At 45.8% G+C, this 19,175-nt stretch overlaps 1 protein-coding gene across 1 annotated transcript; it reads right to left on the reverse strand.

Moving 5' to 3' along the window:
• Window positions 1-303: 303 nt before the first annotated feature.
• On the reverse strand, window positions 304-16,274 carry MPP1 (MAGUK p55 scaffold protein 1). The gene is made up of 12 exons (XM_072125767.1): window positions 15,882-16,274; window positions 13,886-14,014; window positions 12,955-13,033; window positions 11,919-12,004; window positions 11,402-11,470; window positions 10,557-10,747; window positions 9,032-9,135; window positions 8,846-8,926; window positions 8,217-8,297; window positions 6,757-6,959; window positions 6,579-6,650; window positions 304-1,238 (listed from the first exon to the last, which is right to left on the reverse strand). The coding sequence occupies exons 1-12, from the start codon at window positions 15,981-15,983 to the stop codon at window positions 1,062-1,064; spliced, it is 1,374 nt and encodes a 457-aa protein (XP_071981868.1). The 5' UTR covers window positions 15,984-16,274; the 3' UTR covers window positions 304-1,061.
• Window positions 16,275-19,175: the final 2,901 nt, after the last annotated feature.

Here is a 19,175-nt window from a genome sequence, read left to right on the forward strand (position 1 = left end):
GTGAAGACAATTTTTCATAAATGTAACCATGTTGTCCCTTAGAAACGAGACAGCTTCCTCGGATACGGCCAAATGTTTACATATGGCAAATGAATTTAATTAAATGTAAATGCCCAGATGGGAATACCCCTTTAAGTCCTGTTTGCCAAACTCTACCCTGGGGTGATGGCAAGGGTGCCCATATAGAGGGCTCCAAGTGCCACCTCTGGCACCCGTGCCACAGATTGGCCACCACTGCCCTGTTGTATGTAGACCGTGTTAATCATGGAATAATTAAATAACTCAGAAAATAAAAGGCTAAAATAATGAAAGGAGGATATATTTTATTCAATATACTTTAATGGTTTACATCCAAGTCAATACAATAACCTCTTAAGATATTCCTTGAGATAAAATGGATCTTTCCTGCAACAATGAGCCGTACAAATATAATTCTCTACTATAGGTTCTGGTGGGGGGTTGGCACCTTAGTACATGTACACTTGTATACTTTGTAATACACCTGGTCTAGCATATTGGGGGACAATGTTTCACAACGCCTTACATAGTAGATGCAGGAGGTAATGATTTTCATTTATTTAGCAACGTATAGAAGTAAGCACAGTGGTATCAGGACAATGTATGATCAATGTATTACTCTGTAGGCGGATGAGAATTATCCATGGAAAGCACAAGAACTGACCCACACTAAGAAGTTTATGTACCAGGCTACTATTATGTGCAAACAAAGCGGAACTCAGGTCATCCCCCTCCCAGGCCCAATCGTTCTTCTTTTTCTCTTTAAAAAAAAAATTAAAACATCCATAATAACTTTCCAACATAAAATACAGAAACACGCTTCTGATGTTTACTTCTGCATTACATAAAAATACTAAAGTCATTGTATAGAACAGGGACATGCCTAGTCGGATTTTGGCATATTTATCAGAAATATACCACCATAGCAGAAAATGGGATCCTGAATGGAGCAAATAGTAATACATCTGGAAGGATTGTTGTATATTGTACGGATAATACCCTATACTGGAGTGGATATTGGCATATTTTATATTGTAATCCTGTTAATATACCCAAGTCACTGGGACCCACTGGGATGAGGCACACGCTGCATCGAGAGCCCCCAGTAGATCTTGCACAGTTTGTTCCACATCATTGTTAACCAGGGTCAGGTCGAAATATTGTGCATAGCGAACCCGGAGAACCTCGGAATCTGCACGGAGCTTCTGGAGTGCATCAGACTGTGTAGCAGAAAGAGGGAAAAGATCATCATTCAGATTAATAAACTAGTTTAAATAGAACTTGAAATTTAAATCAACCCACCCAAATTAAAAACTTTATTAAAAACTATGATTAAGAAGCATTGCTCTTATGGTTCCTCTTCACGACTGCAATGTTAAAAAAAAATTAGTTTGTAAACTTATATGTTATATATCGACAGGTCTCCCTGCTAGGAGATGCTGCTGTGTGGAACATTGAGGGGAAGCTCTGTACATCATTGGGCACCTTATGTCATGTGACCAAGGGTGATGTCATCTAAGGTCCTCTGCCCAGTAAGATTTCCATTGTTTACGCAATGTATGTATCTGATCACATGAAATCTGAGCATGTCTCCATGGAGGCATGGGGAGGAGTAGAAGTCCATGGAGACTGCTGTGATTTCATGTGATCGACATTACAAATCTTACTGGACATTAGAGGACATCACCCTAGTCATATGACATGCAGCAAAGACACTATTTATTATACTACACGGCCAAACGGTGCAAGGTCTTGGTCAAGATCCAGCAGATCATCCTCAAAAGGTGTCTTGAAACTAATAAATATTTCTATTGCGCCATAGGAGCGAGAGGCCTGCTCCCAAGAGCCTGCAATCTATGAAGCCGATTAGGATACTAAAGTGACAGTGTTATTTTTGGACTGAGGATCGGGCTTGCACAACTTCTTATCCCGTCAGTGAGATTCCCGATACCGATTGACTCTGCCAATAAGGAGAGGTATGTCACATGCTGAGTAACTGGATTATATTTTCAGACAGTGTTTACTGTGAATCTTGGACGGTAAATCTTCACGTCAGTGATGGCGAAATGTATGAACAATATCTACAGGTTAACATTTAGTTTACTATACAGAGAGCCCCTGTAGTGCTGTGGGTGAATGGGAGCGTGAAGTATAGTGCCAGTATAATCTCCATTATTTTAACCCCCCACCTCATATATATTAAAGAAAAAAAAATTCTTTGACAACCCCTTTAACCCCTTAAGGACGGAGGGTTTTTCGGCTAATTTCTCGCTCTCCAACTTCAAAAATCCATAACTTTTTCATTTTTACGTGTACAGACCTGTGTGAGGGCTTATTTTGTGCGTAACAAATTTTACTTTCCCGTAATGTTATTTATTTTAACATGCCGTGTACTGCGAAGCTGAAAAAAAATTCCAAATGTGGAAAAATTGAAAAAAAACCGCACGTGCGTCACGTTCTTGTGGGCTCAGTTTTTACGACTTTCACTCTTCGCTCCAAATAACACTTCTACTTTATTCTTTGGTTCGGTGCGATCGCGGTGATACCAAATTTATATAGGTTTTATTGTGTTTTAATACATTTTCAAAAATTAAACGAATGTGTACAAAAAAAGAAAAAAAATTTTTTGCCATCTTCTGACGCTAATAACTTTTTCATACTTTGGCGCACGGAAATGTGTGAGGGGTCATTTTTTGCAAAATGAGGCGACGTTTTCATTGCTACCATTTTGAGGTCTGTGCGACATTTTGATCATTTTTTATTTCATTTTTTATGTTATGTAAAAAGGTGTAAAAGTCGCATTTCGGACATTTGGGCGCCATTTCCCGTCTCGGAGGTCACCGCCGGCCGTAACCGTTTTTATATTTTGATAGATCGGGCATTTTGGGACGCGGCGATACCTAATATGTCTGTGATTTTTACTGTTTGTTATGTTTTATATCCGTTCTAGAGAAAGGGGGGTGATTTGAACTTTTAATATTTTATTAATTTTTTTTATTTTTTAAACTTTTTTTTTTCCACTATTTTTTAGACCATCTAGGGTACATTAACCCTAGATGATCAGATCACTCCTACCATATACTGCAATACTACAGTATTGCAATATATGGCGTTTTTGCAGGTCTTACATTACAATGAGCCACTGGCTCATTGTAACGAACCTGCATAAACCATGTAGCCTCGTGTCAAGAGAAGACCCGAGGCTACCATGGTAACCGATCGCCGCCCCCCGATGACGTTCGGGGGCGTGGCGATCGAAAAAAAGATGGCGGCGACTTTGCGGGCGGCGTTTAGAGGGTTAATAGCCGCGATCGGTGCAAGCACCGACCGCGGTTATTAGCGGTGGGGGTTTTGTGCAAAATGCAAAAACCCCCACCTCTGTATGAAGAGGACTCAGCCCGTGAGCCCTCTTCATACACTCCTTATACCTCTGCGCCGTAGAGCTACGGCGCAGAGCGTTAAGGGGTTAAGAGGTTTATATACAAGTACAAAACAAAGATTTTCCTTTCAACACACAGACTTGTGATCCCAAAGTTTTCCATGTTTGTATAAACCATTGGTGTATAGCAGTGATGGCGAATGTTTTACAGACAGAGTGCCCAAGCTACAACTAAAATCCACTTACCGTATATACTCGTGTATAAGCCGAGTTTTTCAGCACAAAAAATGTGCTGAAAAACATCCCCTCGGCTTATACACGAGTCAGTCAGTCAGTCAAAATTACTTTAAAAAAAAAAAAAACTTATATACTCGCCCTCCGGTGGCCCCGATGCGCAGCGCTGCTCCCCCGATGTCTGCGCGGCTTGTCTTCAGGCTTCTGTGCCAGTCTTCTTTCTTCTGCTCGGTGCCGCCATTGTTTTTCCCCCGGGCGGCGCCTAGCATGACGTCAGCAGCGGTGCGTCATACTAGGCGCCGGCCCGGGAGAGAGCAATGGCAGCACCCAGCAGAAGAAAGAAGACGGGCACAGAAGACTAAAGACAAGCAGTGCGGACATCGTGGGAGCAGCGCTGCGCATCGGGGCCACCGGAGGGCGAGTATATAAGTTTGTTTATTTTTTTTATGCTGGGGTGGCTGTATACTACACGGGGCAGGCTGTATACTACTGGGGGCAGGCTGGGCTGGGCTGTATACTACTGGGGGCAGTGCTGTATACTACTGGGGGCAGGCTGGGCTGGGCTGTATACTACTGGGGGCAGTGCTGTATACTACTGGGGGCAGGCTGGGCTGGGCTGTATACTACTGGGGGCAGTGCTGTATACTACTGGGGGCAGGCTGGGCTGGGCTGTATACTACTGGGGGCAGTGCTGTATACTACTGGGGGTAGGCTGAGGTGGCTGTATACTACTGGGGGCATGCTGTATACTGCTGGGGGGCAGGCTGAGGTGGCTGTATACTACATGGGGCTGGCTGTTTACTACTGGGGGCAAGCTGGGCTGGCTGTATACTACTGGGGGTAGGCTGAGGTGGCTGTATACTACCGGGGGCAAGCTGTATACTACATGGGGCTGGCTGTATACTACTGGGGGCAAGCTGGGCTGGCTGTATACTACTGGGGGCAAGCTGGGCTGGCTGTATACTACTGGGGGCAAGCTGGGCTGGCTGTATACTACAGGGGGCAGGCTGGGCTGGGCTGTATACTACTGGGGGCAGGCTGGGCTGGGCTGTATACTACTGGGGGCAAGCTGGGCTGGGCTGTATACTACTGGGGGCAAGCTGGGCTGGGCTGTATACTACTGGGGGCAAGCTGGGCTGGGCTGTATACTACTGGGGGCAAGCTGGGCTGGGCTGTATACTACTGGGGGCAAGCTGGGCTGGGCTGTATACTACTGGGGGCAAGCTGGGCTGGGCTGTATACTACTGGGGGCAAGCTGGGCTGGGCTGTATACTACTGGGGGCAAGCTGGGCTGGGCTGTATACTACTGGGGGCAAGCTGGGCTGGGCTGTATACTACTGGGGGCAAGCTGGGCTGGGCTGTATACTACTGGGGGCAAGCTGGGCTGGGCTGTATACTACTGGGGGCAAGCTGGGCTGGGCTGTATACTACTGGGGGCAAGCTGGGCTGGGCTGTATACTACTGGGGGCAAGCTGGGCTGGGCTGTATACTACTGGGGGCAAGCTGGGCTGGGCTGTATACTACTGGGGGCAAGCTGGGCTGGGCTGTATACTACTGGGGGCAAGCTGGGCTGGGCTGTATACTACTGGGGGCAAGCTGGGCTGGGCTGTATACTACTGGGGGCAAGCTGGGCTGGCTGTATACTACTGGGGGCAGGCTGGGCTGGCTGTATACTACTGGGGGCAGGCTGGGCTGGCTGTATACTACTGGGGGCAGGCTGGGCTGGGCTGTATACTACTGGGAGCAAGCTGGGCTGGGCTGTATACTACTGGGGGCAAGCTGGGCTGGGCTGTATACTACTGGGGGCAGGCTGGGCTGGGCTGTATACTACTGGGGGCAAGCTGGGCTGGGCTGTATACTACTGGGGGCAAGCTGGGCTGGGCTGTATACTACTGGGGGCAAGCTGGGCTGGGCTGTATACTACTGGGGGCAAGCTGGGCTGGGCTGTATACTACTGGGGGCAAGCTGGGCTGGGCTGTATACTACTGGGGGCAAGCTGGGCTGGGCTGTATACTACTGGGGGCAAGCTGGGCTGGGCTGTATACTACTGGGGGCAAGCTGGGCTGGGCTGTATACTACTGGGGGCAAGCTGGGCTGGGCTGTATACTACTGGGGGCAAGCTGGGCTGGGCTGTATACTACTGGGGGCAAGCTGGGCTGGGCTGTATACTACTGGGAGCAAGCTGGGCTGGCTGTATACTACTGGGGGCAGGCTGGGCTGGCTGTATACTACTGGGGGCTGGCTGTATACTACTAGGGGCTGGCTGGCTGTATACTACTGGGGGCAGGCTGTATACTGGGGGGGGGGTCTGTGACCAATGCATTTCCCACCCTCGGCTTATACTCGAGTCAATAGGTTTTCCCAGTTTTTGGTGGTAAAATAAGGGGCCTCGGCTTATACTCGAGTATATACGGTATTTTCCGTGAAGTGCCAACATGGCATTTTAAGCAGTAACTAATTGCTAGCTGTTCTTCCACATCTTTCAATCGTATCGGCCCCCTGAGGCAATCAATACAGTTGAAAGAAGGAGAGCTAATTCAGACTATCATTATAGCTTCTCACCAGGGTCTCTCTGTAGAGGAAGAACAGTGGGTCCAGCAGGATGACCTCCAAAGATAATGCAGTTCTGTCATCACCTTCTCACTTTTCCTGCAGTTCCAAACAGCCAATAAAGTGTCGCTTTAAAATGGCGCAGAGAGCAGCATCTCTTAAGTTGCCTGGGACTGCAGGAAGATTTGGTGGCTTTGTTCCTGTCTGGTGAACTCTGTCCTGGGTCGACAACCTGGGTGCCCACAGAAATTGTTATGAGTGCCACCTCTGGCACCTGTGCCATTAGGTTTGCCACCACTGGTCTATAGGATACAGTTCTTCACGTTACACAATATTCTACTTTAGGAACAAATCTTTTACCAAGCCATGTCATGCACAAGTAAAGAGGAAAAGTCACCTTGTCCGTATCAGTGGGGGATATAAACACGATAAATGGAGCCAGTTCTGCTGTGCGAACCATCTTCAAGGTCTAGGAATGAAGACATTATGTGACTTATAATATCTGTAGATGACTATATACCCAAAACACTATTTCCTCCGCCACCCCTCAATATACAAAAGGGTGACCATCTTACCTGTGGCTCTATGTCCAGTACAGTCACCTTTCCTTCATTGTGAATATCCTTTATAGTCTGGATCCTTGTCCCAAACATGTATCCACTAAAGCTGCCGAACTCTAAAAACTGGTTCTCCGAGATCCCTTGGCTCATTTCCTCCACAGACACAAAATGATACGCTGCTCCATTTTCTTCACCACGTTTTGGGGGACGAGATGTGTCTTAAATGAAAAAAGACATAATATAGAATTACTAGGATGGCTACAGAGCATTGCAGGGAGCTTCTGGCCAATAGTTTGTGATAGCTGAGGTATCCTCAAAGGATTGCAGTACATAAGTCATGGCGTGACATTGCCTCAAGCTAGTTTGCATAACTTTTATAACTGGATTTTTAAAATTATAATAAAAGAAATCCTGAGGAACTTCCTACTAGGACACATCTACATCAGTAGGATAGGTCATCCCAGAACCCACACCAATCTCTTTTCTGGTTGTCTTGCACATAGGTCACAATTGTTCCAAATCAGTAGCGGTGAACCTATGGCACAGGTGGTACTCGGAGCCCTCTCTGTGGGCACACGGGCCAGTACAGCATTTGCCAGACAAGACTCATCACATCATGGGCTCCCTGGGACTGTAAGAAGACTGGGAAGATTTACACAGTACAAGATCATCATTGGAGTTTGAAGTATTGTTATGTGTTTAATGAACATGCTTTTATTTTATATATGCTGTGGATGAAGATTGATGACAGTGTGATAACACACTCCTGTGCAGTAAGAGAATGTGGGCTTTGGCTGATTTGCGATACTACCAATTCCAGGAAAAAAACAGAGCCTTTGTTTCTGCGATGCCCATGTGATAATTTACTAATCAATGAACTTATGGACATTACTTCTTATCTTTAACTAACCAAGGCCAGGTCCTGCCCCACTGAAATTTATGTATAATCCATCTCACATGTGCCTAGCCTTTCATGGCAACGCTGCTCCATACTTTCTCTTGGTGTGATTTCTTTGAGCTAACTCTGTGAGTCATTAGAGATCCTGAGGTTGTGTGAACACGGGCAGAACTTGACAGCAGCTACTGGAGCTCCTACTTGATGCTTCCTGTTCCAGGGTCCCTTGAGGGAGGTTACAATCCCAAGCATCTGCCATGGGCATCCCTGTTCTCCCTTTATTGCATTCACTCCAAGCTGCTGCTTCTTTATTTTAGTGACACAGCCATTGGTCGCAGGGTTAGTTTCCTTGTTGAAATTACACTTTCCCATCCTTCCTTTCTTTTGTCCCATTTTCTTTCTTATCCACTATTGCAAATTTTATATTCAGAATAATAATTTTTCTACATTGTCTAAAAGAACAGGTTCACCCTCTCGGTAAAGCAATGGACATTACTGCACAAGGGAAAGAAGGTCTGGAGGGGCGGACTGCTCTATACAATCCTGCATTAGTGGACGGATATGATGACAGTACACTCACGTGGTACGGGGTAGCTGAACCTCTCAGGATATTTGGTAAGCAAAACATTTTTTATGTGACTACGTCCAACTCCACTGACACCTGTGAAAAATAAGAGACAAATCTACATCCAATATAACAGAACATGACATAGAAGAGAAACTAATTGTAGTATATGACGAATTGGTCAATCCCAAGGGTGACGGGTTCAGGAGGGTTTTAGTGTTACACTTGGTGACAAAGAATCCTTTAAAGTTTACCTCCCATTAAGAAATAACTGTACGTGAATGGATAGCTTGTGTGAAGAAACCTTCTACAGGCAGTCCCGGAGTTACGTACAAGATTGGTTCCTTGAGTTTGTACTTAAGTTGAATTTGTATGCAAGTCGGAACTGTATATTTTAGAATTGTAGTTCTAAATTTTTTTTTGTCCCAGAGAAGATTGGATTTTCAAAGTTTTTGTGCTGTAATGGGACCAAGGATTATCAATAAAGCTTCATTACAGACACCTTACAGCTGATCATTGCAGACTGGGACTATAGTAACATCCAGAGAGCTTCACCAGAGGTCACAGTGGGCAGAGGGGTCCATCTGTAACTAGGGGTCGTCTGTAAGTCGGGCATCCTGTACTGTAACTTAATAAATGCTTACCAATAAGCACAAGGGTTTTCCTGGTAAAAGCAGGAAGAGACACCACTTCTTCATAAGATACCACGTCCAGCTGATCAAAAACTGCAAAGAGAAGGACATTCAGTGAGAATATCTCATGGATTTTGTATGTAAAGAAACACTGATTATAGTGCATAGGACACCACAGACACTACGCTGTATACTCACTGGAACTATGCTTTGCCAAATATTTATCCTTGCATTTTTTCTTCTTGCTGAAGGGACTACAGGTCTGAGGTATTTGGTTGTTTGTATTGGTGCTTGCAACGCGCCTAAAAGAAAGCAGAGAGAGAGAATAGTTAATTTCGGGGATTTTACAAAGTAAATAGCTTTCTTAGTGATGTCTCCACTACATCAGGCCTGGCTAAGGAATGTGACCCGGGAATGTAGGCCAGAAAAGAACATTGTATTCCAGAAGCCCCGATGACCTCTTAGTAATGTGTAAGATAAGCTGGAAGGCCATTTAGGAGAATAGTCAAAACAAGTGTTAAAGAGGAACCTCTTATCAACCCCAGCTCTATGCTAGAGTTTTAGACACAGAGATGAGCAGGGGTAAAGAGGGTAAATCAGGACATTGGAATGTATTAAAAAAAAAAAAAAAAAAAGGTTGAGAAATCTACCATCAAAATCCATCCTGATAAACCAGGGGCACTTACTCATAGATGCAGGCACCGGGACTGTGGTTATTGTCTTATATTTATTATCCATGGCGCCCTTCCTTAAATAAACTTTTACAATTTTGCTTATGAGCCTGAAGGGCTATTGTGGATGTTACCAGAGTCACTCTGTGCTGTAGCTTCATGGGCTGTCCTTACACTGCAGCAGCACTTCTCAGTCTCACCTTACTGCCTGCACTTCTTCTAATCTCAGCAACAGGGAACATACAGTAGGAAGGCAAAGTGCTCCTTGCACAGTGTATCAGCCTATGTATCTGCAGCACAGACGGGCTCTGGTAAAACCCCCAGGAGCCTTTCTGGCTCCTTAGTATAATTTGAAAAGTTAATTTTAGAAGGCATGGATTACAAATATAAGAAGATTACCACAGTCACAGTGCTTGGATGTATGAGTAAGAGTCCTGGGTTGATTTTCTTTTATGCAGGAGTAGGTTAGAAAATGGATTGCAACATATTTCTAGTAAAATAAAAGCCTTATCCATTTGAAAGGAACCAATGAAAAACCTTTTCCCCTTCTGTAACCTTCAAAAGGAGTTATCCAGCAACAAATTTCCCCTTCTCACATGATGGGGGTACAAATTTCTGATTGTGAGGATTTCAGTGGTGGGACTCCAACAAATCACTAGAACGGGGTCCGTTGTACCCTATATGTGTGGAGCAGCAGGTTGGACATGTGCATTGCCACTCTATTCACCGTCTATGGCACAGTCAGGAGTAGCAGAGTACATCTCTGTTATCTCAGTCACCCCCATACATATGCACAGAGCAACAAGTGATTGTGTGACCAGCTGCTCTATTCATTTGGGGGGTACACTTACCCCATTTTCAATGATCTGTGGGGTGTACAACTCCTGGAACCATCACCAATTGGCAAGATTTCCACTATCCGGAGGATAGGGCGATAACCTGATGTGACTGGCAGCCCCACAATACTTGCCGCACAGGTTTTTGGGCAAGTCAATAAACCCAGCATAACAGGAGCGTGTTGCCGCACTATCAATGTTATGTACAAGCCTTACCACTCTTGCAGTTCAGGTGAAGGTACAAGACCGGCTTTTTCTTCTCCTTGTTTCTTTCCCTGCCACCAGTTGGAGTCATCCTTATTTATGATTTGCAGAATGTCTCCAGTGCGGAAGCGTAACCCTGCCTCTCGGCATGGAATTAGCGGGTCAGAAAGCGGGTCATAATCAAATAGAGCTCGAACAAACATCTGGAGGAAAAAAATATATATATAGTCTTATAACAAAATATTACAATTTACATACTGTGAGAAATATCTGCTGCCAAAGTCCCTGCAACACATCACCCATTGCCACCAACCTGGAGATTCTAGCCCCATTTTATTAATATATTATTGGGTTTTCAACCTAAAGATGGAGGATTCTCAGTAATAACACTGGGCTCGCAATATGCTTCATCAAATGGTACCAGCGCCGGCCAGGATTAGAGGACATCCCTTTTTATCTGCTATACTAGCAATAGGATACAGCTACAAGGAGAAAAACCATGGGCGGTGGCGGTTAATCAAGCAATGGCGCCTTGTACGTGCCCGATATACGAAGAGACTTCAGCCTCTTAGTATATGTGGTGTGTGACTGTACGGACAGATAATCCTACATCAGGCCCTTCCAGCACTGCGCTGTAACCTGCGGCAGCACCAGGTGCAGGCTATAGTTGGACTGCCCACTTGGCGTGAAGGTAGCATAAGGGAGGGAGGAGTCGCAACCCCCCCCCCCCCACCACCACACACACATACCATGTGATGAGGTTCTCTACTAGAAACATGCACTATTGACCTCTCTATCTTCCTCCAAAAAACCCACAGATCCCATAAGATGGAAAAAAAAAAAGTTAAAAAAGTTACCTGAAGTGGGGGCTTACGATTACTTTGCGTTGGTGATACCTTGAGGGTGACCGTTCCTTTGCTTTCTTTCTAGAAAAGGAAAGAGAAGATGCTCTATATCTATGGTGACATCTGTATCACATCAGATGAAAGCAAATAGTGACTTCACTGAACTGGATGGTAACTGAAATCTGTAACCTGTAAACTTTCTTATTTCATCATTTACAGACCCCAGAAATAAAACACTTCATGTATCAGCAGATAAGATCACATGCTATGGACACAGCAGGAATGCAATAACCACAAAGTATTGTTTTGCCTTTTTTTTTTTTTCAGATTCTGAATTGAACCGATTTTCTCAGATTCCACAGCCTCGTGCAGGCAGCCTGTAAATAGTAAGTGGTCATGTGCTCCGTGATGTGCCCATACAGCACGTCAGCCCTGGCACAGATCTCTGATGTTTTGTTTGCAGTCAGACAACCCCTTGAAATATTTTACCTTATGCCACAAAGAAAACTAAGGTTCTAGAATTCCTCACCAGAATGCTCTGCAGGTGGTCCACGCTTTGGTTTTGGACACTTTTCCCATTGATTTCAAGAAGTTCATCACCCACATGAAGAGATCCTTCAAATCAAAGAAAAAGACATTTTCAAAATCACAGAACACAAAATCCATTGATTTGCTCAGAAATCAAAGGTGCGCCTTATAGTCCAGTGCGCCTTATATATGAACTGCACTTAGACAACAGCTGCCTTCAGCTGTGCACAGGTCTGCCACCTGCTGGTCATTCATCCTTATAATCAGTTGCGCCTTATATATGAACCTAGACGTTTTAGCAGCCATTTATTGATGGTGCGCCTTATAATCTGGTGCGCCGTATAGTCAAAAAAATATGGTATTTAAATTTTTATTCTAATGCAAATGAGCTACATTAGAAGTTTTCTATTACATTGTCTGTAGCAGCTATTCAGGTGCATGAATCCCCAAGGTAACGCCAAACAAATCCTGTGCAGTCATCCCTGCTATCATACCCTCAGGTATTGTATTTTCTGCCATAAATGAAGAATGACCGTGGGGTCAGACTACACAGAGATTGTGGTTAGTTACCAAGGAGGTGCTCAGGAGCCGTATACAGAAAAACAGGAGAATTTATCTACTTGGCAGGTCATTTGTAAACCATAGTAACCAACAATTCTGCCCATTCTGTTGCAGTGCAGTTTTAAACATGCAAATGTAATAATTTAGTTTGTGGTACTAATTTTTTGAGTTCTTTGGTTAAAGCTTCCGATTTGGGGGAAGTGTGCCATGTAAAATATTATTTTAAAGGAACACCTCAATCACAACAGACTCAGTGAATTACACTTTGTGCAGGACCTGAAGGGAGGAGCATAACCCCAGATTCTATGAATACAATGGAATGAGTCATGTTCCTCCCTCCAGACCCTGCACCATGGATTAGTCAATGAATTCGCTATGACTGGACATAAACATACTGGGTTTTATTATACCTAAAAAAAAAAAAAAAAAAAAAAAGCTTATAAGAAATGCAGGAAATAAAAGAAAAAAGCTATTACCTTGCCGATGAATAAGTCCGCCATGTAAAATGCGTGCAACAACGCACTTCTGCTGTGAATTCAGCTTTAGGGTGATGCCCTGTAACAGGTAAATAATAAGCTTCCATGAATAGGCAATCACAGCATCATGTACCACCCGACCCATCCAATACCCGATGTAAACCCTTCTGTTTTGATTGGTTGGGATTTGGCTGCTGGCTCCTTATTGATCATGTGTATCCAGTTACACAGTCTTATGAATGGAACAGCAGGTCAACCATGTGCCCTGCGCCCCCCCCCCCGTTCATTCTCTAGGAAAGATCTTGACAGTGGCCCCTAGATGGTGAATAACCATTAAACTTGGAACAACCTCCTTAATAAAGATGTGCAATAGAAATTTATATTCCCTCCGGGTCCTCCGGTTTCCTCCCACACTCCAAAACATACTGATAGGTTGATTAGATTGTGAGCCCCATGGGGACAGGGACTGCTTTGGAAAGATCTGTGCAGCGCTGCGTAATCTGTGTGGCAAATATTCTACAGACTTCTTCATACCACAGGAAACTCTTGTAAGGGCACTAGAAGAAGGCTACTAAGCAGGGAGACTGATCATGTTCTCTGTGGATAAGATGAATCACTGCAGCCCAAGTGTATGACATCTATTAACAAAGAGATTAACTAAGTGAGGCAATCCGGTTATTATGCAATTCATCATGTTCTTCTCCTAGTTTCGCCGAGTCAAGACTTTTGGTGCAGCACCAGAGTCTCCCTATTGGGTAAAAGGTCAATGACACCTTGCAAAAAAAATGCAAGAACTCTTAAGATCATCATAAATTATTTTTTTCCCTTTAAAGAAACAGAGAAGATGCGATTGAGCCCTATAGCCTTATAAATGATCTAGACTAAAACTTCTTAAACAGATCCCTCCTATTACTTAGTGCACCCAGCTCACCATGGGCTCCTCCGTTTCCCTTTCAAACTGCACCAGCCGAACCTTCTTCTTTTCCTCTGGAGATCCGGGTCCTGCAGATCCATTGGTGTAAAACTCTTCTGTTAAAACGTTAGTAGCGGAGGAAAATCCCTATAAACATAAGAGGAAAATTATTGGAGCAGAAGAACAAATAAATACTTGGGATTAAAAAGCTTTGCCCTTCTCTCTAAATGCTCCCTTTCCATGGCTGCAATGTTAAATTAGTTTGTAAACTTATTTGCAACTTACCTGAGGTGAGTCCAATCATAATAATAGGATCCGGTATAGTGGGGGTCCAATCATAATAATGGGGTCCAGTATAGTGGGGGTCCAATGATAATAATAGGATCTGGTATAGTGGGGGTCCAATGATAATAATAGGATCTGGTATAGTGGGGGTCCAATGATAATAATAGGGTCCGGTATATGCAGCGTTCACTGTACTGCCCTGTCTTTTTTGAGGACATTAACAATAGTTGTTATGGTGGCCCTTATCCCATGGATAGAGGCATCAGTGCAAAAATGTATGAAGACATCTAGAAGGTGCTGTGTGTGGTTTGTAGGGGGGAGGTTGCTGGTGACAAGTTCTCTTTAAAGGAAACCTGGCATGGCAATTTGGGACACAACCACCCACAGGTTCTAATGGACTGGTGGTTCAGTGTCGCAAATTGCACAGTAAGATTTTTTTTCTTTAAGCAGGCATTTGTACGGTGTAGTCAGTGGTGTTATTAGAAGCTGATGGGCCCCAGTGCAAAGACTGTGCCAGGCCCCTGACTATATTGTTTGGTTTATAGTTATAGTCTTCTCATATGGGAAAGTGACACCATAAGGGCCCCTAAACCTCTTGGGCCCAGGTGCGACCGCAACCTCTGCAACCCCGCAAGTTACGCCCCTGAGTGTAGTATACCCCGGATTCACTGCACAAGTGCCATATTTATGGCGCATGCAAAATGAAGACTGGTTATTCCCGGCCTCACTTGCTGCTTCACGAGAGGCAGCGCTGGAGCAGGGTCTTCAGATGTGAGTCCGATGTACCTCATAGTATAAAAGTATTTTTTTTTTTTTTTTAGCCCTCATACATGTGTTAACTAACTACAGCCCCTTACGGACCTGTGCTGTAGGGTTCCAAATGGACCTGACAGGTCTTCTTTAAAGAGGTACAGACCATGGCAGCCCACAGGCAGTGGCTAATTTTCCTACTAGTAGTAAGGATCAGGATCACTTCACAGACACACAGGTTGACCTCACAAAGGGCAAGAGCTTTGTATGTCCTTCCTTTGTCTACTTAAGTTTACCCCCACACTCCCAAAACCTTCTGCTAGGCTCATTTACATAGAGAACAAAGGCTGGGGTCATGTGAGTATTGACAATCTCTGTACAGCGCTGTGGAATATGTCAGCGCTATATAGAAGAGAAAAATAACTCTGTGCTCAGCATTACGCTGGGGATATTGTATAGGATCATAAATTTCCCGATTTCCCTGGGGCATCGCAACTAATGGAGCAGATAAGGGGCGACTGCGATTGTATTTGCTGTTGATTTCTATTTCCCGTCCAGAGAGGGGCAAAAAAATACCAGAAAGAGTAGCCAGAAAGGATCCCAAATAGTTCTTGGTGCTTCAGATCCTAGAAAGAACCAATTTCACGGAGTAGAAAAACGGGAAGATGATCCGTACAGTGTCAGTTCAGAAACATCTGGATCCAGCGTAACACGTACATTAGTAACACATCACTTACAAGGATTTTTTTGAAAAATCCTGAGTCATCACCCACCCCCTGCCATCTCATCTGCTTGTCCACCATTTTACTGGCAGGGGTTAATCAGCCATAAATGACAAAAGCCCCGATCATCAAAATGCAACTGTAACAAAACCTCTGCCCTTTACAGCTCCTGCAGGGGGAGATAAGGCTGGGCAAAGGTCACCCTGCAGAGCATCGCGCCCGAGAGACTGAGCAGAGCATCGCGCCCCCGGGCTTACCTGGGTGGCCGCCCGGTTCTGCAGCAGGGTCTCCAGGTAGAGGTCTGACAGTGCGGATCTCATGCTGGGGCTGATCTCCGAGCGCTCCAGCTGCAGAGTCATGGTGGTGGGCGGCTGCGGTACTGCTGCGGTACGGCTGCGTCTTCTTCCTCTCCTCACAGCCCAGCCGCACTCTAACCTATTTATCTCTACAGAACAGGCTGACTCAGGAAAGAAGGGGCAATAGCGATAATAAATCTGCAAGACCTGCACATTGTCTCCGGCAGGGAAGTCCCACAGGATGAATCTCCTGTGTAAACCGCCGGGCGCTGCTTGTGCGTGTACACACTGGTATATGGACGCGCGTATCGCACCGCGTTATCTCCAGTGCCCCCCTCAGTAGCCCCTCACAATATTGATAATTAATTCATAACATAGAAAAAATAAATCGTCTCCCTCCGGTGGTGGAAATGGTATTGCCCTGGGTCACATGATCTTTCTTGGACACGGTCATGTGATAGAAGAGTCCTTGGTAGAGACTGAGTGACATGCCAGGTCACGTGATAGTGGGCGGAGTCTCGCCAGCCAGTGACGTCAGCAGCAGGCTCAGCGAGATAGTGGTAAACAAGTTTGAGGGGAGCTGCTAGAATGGAGATACCAGGCTGAGGCGTGATGTCACTGGTCACATGTCACTCCAGATCATGTGACCGAGATGATCTAGGCAAGGGGCGGAGCCTCCTGTTTCTCGCCTATATGTATGTGTGTAGTGGAGATATTGGGCTGCACTGTGCTGTGTGTAGAGGGATTATCAGGGTGAGCACATCAGCTCCAGGGTCTAATGGAGGCTTCTGGGAGCTGCGTGTAGTATGTGCGGGCGGCTGCAGTCTGTGAGTGTGGAAAGGGGGTGATATGCAAAAAAGCCTTGTGTGGGGGGTGCATTCTATAACAGGGGGGTTCCATGTGGTGGGGGTGCAGTCTATAACATGGGGGGGCCCATGCTGTGGGGGTGCAGTCTATAACACACTTTCTCACCTCTTTTCTATGGCCCCTCAACTCGTAAAACCCTATTTTGTTGACTTCTTGCATATAATGACCCCTTTTATTTATCAATTGTTCCCCACCTATAATCCCCCACCAATCGAATTGTGGCCCCTTCACCTCCCTCTCCTCCACGTTCACCCTGTGACTCCCCATTATGACCCCTCACCTCGCCTCCCACACAGTGTATGTCTCTTCTTTCTCCTCCTACTTGTATGACTGTGTGGTAATATTGTATGTTTTCTTTTTTGATCCCTTTAGATTCTCTTCTGTATTGGATCCTGAATGGAGCATTTGTGTTATTGGATCACAGTAACATGGACTGGGATTCCAGAACAAAACCTGCTTGAAAGAATAGAGGGTAGTAATCTGATTGGTGGGGATCAAATGCTGGGACCCCCACTAATAACTGTTTTTCCCTTCTCTGGTACGAATGGAGCAGCAGGTCAAGTATGTGTCCTGCTGCTTCATTCATTGCCCTAGTGTCAAAGGTCGCCTGGTTATCTCTGGCTCTGTCATAGAGTTCAGGGCAGTGCCGGAAATACCCAAGCGCTGTGCTCGCCAATTTCCAAAACGTTAATGGTATTTAATGGAGCTGCAGAACACAGGGTTGACCTACTGCTCCATCAATTAGATGTACATTCTGGTGGAGGTCCCAGATGTCACACCCCCACCTGTCAGATTGCTATTCCCTATCCTGTGGAAAAGATCCTATACTTGCCTCTCCCCTGCATTATACTCCTGCGTGCACCTTCTGGTCTTTGTTTGCTGCAGAGGCTGCGGCAGGGATGTCATGTCTGCTGCAGCCTTATATGCCAAACATCTCTGAGGTCAGGAGTGGATCATGACGTCACCGCTGCAAACAGGGGCTAGGACCTGCTGGCAGGAGGACGCTCCCCTGCTATTGGGTAGATATTCCTATGTTGCGGACAACCATTTTATGTCCCCTATACCAAGATTTAAAAAAAAAAAGGCCAGGCAATGTTTTATGAAATAATAAAAATAAAAACTTCTTAAAATCACTTTTCTCCTGATTAACTTCATGTGTAATAATATAGAAAGTAAAGAAAAATCCCCGAACCCAAGCTGAAGGACTGTTCAGTTGTTTTTTGCAAAGATTATCCTTAAAGGGGTTGTCTGACTATTTTAAAAACTTTGCAAGTGAGCTGAAGAGGGCTATAAAAAAAAATAAATCCCTTTATTTTTCCTCCTCCATCACTCCCCTGTTCCAACGCTGTATCAGGCGATGAGACAGGAAGCGTGCCAGGCTGCAGGAAGTTGATAAAGTGGAGGGGCCGTGCCCCCTGTAAATAAATAGGTACAGCCAACCTGTAAAGTTTTTATAATAGTCTGACAACCCTTTTAATATAGTTACACTGTCAAATAGTTTTATGACTTGTAGAAGGCTACTTTCTGTGAATAAATATCTGTATGTATAATGCAGCGGTCCCCGGCCTTTTTGTAACCAGGGGCCAGCTGCACCCAAAAAAAAAAATTTCCAAACCTGGGTCACTCATGTGGCTGTGTGCACTGCTGGCCACACCAACACCGGGGTCACTCATGTGGCTGTGTGCACTGCTGGCCACACCAACACCGGGGTCACTCATGTGGCTGTGTGCACTGCAGGCCCGGCCAACACCGGGGTCACTCATGTGGCTGTGTGCACTGCAGGCCCGGCCAACACCAGGGTCACTCATGTGACAGTGTGCACTGCAGGCCCGGCCAACACCGGGGTCACTCATGTGACTGTGTGCACTGCAGGCCCGGGGTCACTCATGTGACTGTGGACTGCTGGCCACACCAACACCGGGGTCACTCATGTGGCTGTGTGCACTGCAGGCCCGGCCAACACCGGGGTCAGTCATGTGGCTATGTGCACTGCAGGCCCGGCCAACACCGGGGTCACTCACGTGACTGTGTGCACTGCAGGCCCGTGGTCACTCATGTGACTGTGGACTGCAGGCCCGTCCAACACCAGGGTCACTCATGTGACAGTGTGCACTGCAGGCCCGGCCAACACCGGGGTCACTCACGTGACTGTGTGCACTGCGGGCCCGGGGTCACTCATGTGACTGTGCACTGCAGGCCCGGCCAACACCGGGGTCACTCATGTGACTGTGTGCACTGCAGGCCCGGCCAACACCAGGGTCACTCATGTGACAGTGTGCACTGCAGGCCCGGCCAACACCGGGGTCACTCACGTGACTGTGTGCACTGCAGGCCCGGGGTCACTCATGTGACTGTGGACTGCTGGCCACACCAACACCGGGGTCACTC

This window comes from Engystomops pustulosus, chromosome 9 (assembly GCF_040894005.1).
Source record: "Engystomops pustulosus chromosome 9, aEngPut4.maternal, whole genome shotgun sequence".
Taxonomy (NCBI): domain Eukaryota; kingdom Metazoa; phylum Chordata; class Amphibia; order Anura; family Leptodactylidae; genus Engystomops; species Engystomops pustulosus.

Coding starts and splice junctions, on each gene's coding strand:
- MPP1 (XM_072125767.1), bottom strand. CDS start 15,983: ATGACTCTGCAGCTGGAGCGCTCGGAGATCAGCCCCAGCATGAGATCC. Junction 9,136..10,556: donor TCACCTGAACTGCAAGAGTG/GTAAGGCTTGTA, acceptor GCTTTCTTTTAG/GCGCGTTGCAAGCACCAATA. Junction 6,651..6,756: donor TACTGGACATAGAGCCACAG/GTAAGATGGTCA, acceptor CTTCATTCCTAG/ACCTTGAAGATGGTTCGCAC.